Raw genomic sequence first — 2562 nt, forward strand, 5'->3', positions numbered from 1 at the left:
AGGCCTCAGTGAGGCAGAGAGGTACGGAGGTGGGGGAGCCGGAGGACGGGGTGGTGACGGCGACTCTTCGCAGCGCGTGTTCTGTGCCGGGCACGGTTCTGAATGTTTTGCACGAGCAAATGCAATCCTCGTAAAAGCCTGCGGGTAGATGCCATTATAGCCGTCATTTTAGGCCGGGCGCGGCGAGTCACGCCCGTGATGCCAGCACTTTGGGAGGCGGAGGCAAGAGGATTGGCCGAGCCCACGGGCTCGAGACCAGTCTGGGCAACATGGCGAGACGTCATCTCGACCATAAATCAACAAATTAGCCGGGCGTGGTGGCTCACACCTGTAATCGCAGCACGTGGGGAGGTGGAGGCGAGAGGATTGCCTGAGTCCAGGAGTTCCAGACCAGCCTGGACAACTTGGCCAGGCCTCGTCTCTACAATAAATCAAAAAATTTGCCGAGCAAGGTGGTGCGCGCCTGTAGTTCCAGCTACTTGGAAGGCTGAGGCAGAAGGATCGCCTGAGCCCAGCAGGTCGAGGCTGAGGTGGCCATAAGCGTGCCACTGCCCTCCAGCCTGGGTGACAGTGAGACTCCTACTCAAAAAAAAAAAATCATTTTGGAGACGAGAAAAATGAGGTGCCCTTTGCCATTAAGTAACTTGTCAAAGGTCACAGTCTTTGGGGAAGCTGGGATTTTTACTCTGGCAGTGAGTCACCCGAGGTGGGTCACGGGCTCTGGGTCGAGCCAGGGGACCTCAAGCCTTGGACAGGCACTATGCGTTCTCCTCTTACCTCTGCATGACTAGTAGAATAGGCCGGTGGTCTGCTGGGGAAAGGGTGGTCGGCTGGGTTCGATCCCTCACTCAGCCTGTGCCACCCCTCCCCAGGGTTGGCCCGCCCCCAACACGGTCTGGAGATGCACCCAGCCATAGCTTTGGGACCAGGCCCACCGAGACCGATTCGCTGCCCTGGACCTCGAACTCGATAGGATCACGGCTTCTGTTCCTTTCTCCTCCCCTCCTCTCTCCACCTGGGTTCAAAAATAAACCTCTAGACTGACCGCTGAGTTCTGGTGGAGGCCGTACATGGGCAAGGTGCAGGGTGGGGGACAGGAAGGGGTGGCTCACGGAGGGGCCTGGGACCAGGCCTAGTGTGGTGGGGCGATGGATTTCGGGCTGAGAGGGCCTGACTAGAGTCCGGGGACGGGAGCTCATACGTCCATATACACGTGTGCACACTCGGGTGGGGGAGACCAAAGGGCGTTTTGAGCTTCGTGTGGTGTCTCAAGCTTGGGAAGGCTGAGGCGGGAAGATCGCTGGAGCCCAGGAGTTCGAGGCTGCAGTGAGCTATGATCGCACCACGGCACTCCAGCCTGGGCAACAGAGCGAAATCATCTCTAAAAAGGGGGGTGGATGGGTGTGAGTTTACCATCTGCCTCTCGCCATGTTCACCAAGCCAGGCCTTCCCTGCGTTCCACTCCCATGGCCCAGACCCTTGCCCTGGATCCAGTCTCCTCACTGATCGGGTCTAGTCGAAAGCACCTTCAGGCCGGGTGCGGTGGCTGACGGCAGTGATCCCAGCATTTTGGGCCAGCAAAGCACTGTGATCTCTGTGATCCCAGCACAAGGCGAGAGGATTGCCTGAGTCCAGGAGTTCAAAACCAGCCTGGGCGGCTTGGTGAGGCCTCGTCTCTACAATAAATCAAAAAGTTAGCCGGGCGTGGCTGTGCGTGGCTGTGGTTCCAGCTACTTGGAAGTCTGAGGCGGGAGGACGGCCGGAGACCAGCAGGTCGAGGCTGCCGTGGCCGGGAGCGTGCCACTGCACTCCAGTCTGGAGGACGGAGTGAGACTCCAACTCAAAAAAAAAAATTTTTTTTTAATTAAAAAATAAAGCTCCTTCAACACCTCCTGCCTGAGCTTCCCCTCTCCTTCGCATAGACAAGTAGACAAGAGTGGGGACCACTAGCCCCAGTTTGCAATCGAGGAAACAGGTTCGCCAAGGCTAAATCACTCTTAAGGCCCAGAGCTACCCGACCCCAGGCCACGACGGGACGGCCGTCCTTAGGCCAGGACCTACTCCCCTGCGAGAGGCAGCGGTAGGAGTTTCGTGACTTAGACCAGGAACAGAGAGAGAGAACGCGATCCGAGGCGTCGGCCCCACGTTATGGGCGGGCTGCGTCAGTTTCCCCAGTGTGACCAAAGCGGCTGATCTCTTTCGCCCGCGAAGGCGGAGCCACGCCCCCAGCCGCTTCCGCCTTCGCGCGGTGTTTTCTGGCCTCAGCGGCCCCCGTAGGCCCGCCCTCCCGGAAACGGCCCCAGAGCGCCGCCGTCCCCCTGGCCGGCATGAAGCCACCGCAGCGGCGGCGAGCGGCCCCGGCGCGCTATCTGGACGAGGTGACCGGCCCTACGGCCTGGAACGCCCGCGAGAAGCGGCAGCTACTGCGCCTCCTGCAGGCACGGCAAGGCCAGCCGGAGCCGGACGCCGCCGAGCTGGCCCGGGAGCTGCCGAGCCGGAGCAAGGACGAGGTTAGGAGCGGGTCCCGGAGCGGGAGCGGGAGCGCGGCGAGAGGCGGGGCCG

The 2562-nt window shown here is 60.8% G+C and overlaps 1 protein-coding gene across 1 annotated transcript in view; it reads left to right on the forward strand.

Moving 5' to 3' along the window:
• Positions 1-2324: 2324 nt before the first annotated feature.
• Positions 2325-2562, forward strand: part of SNAPC2 (small nuclear RNA activating complex polypeptide 2) — a gene marked incomplete at its 3' end in the record, with an annotated part of 2132 nt that continues 1894 nt past the window's right edge. The window contains exon 1 of the mRNA XM_008049745.2: positions 2325-2510. Within this exon, the coding sequence (XP_008047936.1) occupies positions 2328-2510 (183 nt within the window). The remainder of the gene's footprint in view (positions 2511-2562) is intronic.

Source organism: Carlito syrichta, unplaced genomic scaffold (assembly GCF_000164805.1).
Source record: "Carlito syrichta isolate Samal-C Ts95f unplaced genomic scaffold, Tarsius_syrichta-2.0.1 Scaffold136374, whole genome shotgun sequence".
NCBI classification, from domain to species: Eukaryota; Metazoa; Chordata; class Mammalia; order Primates; family Tarsiidae; genus Carlito; species Carlito syrichta.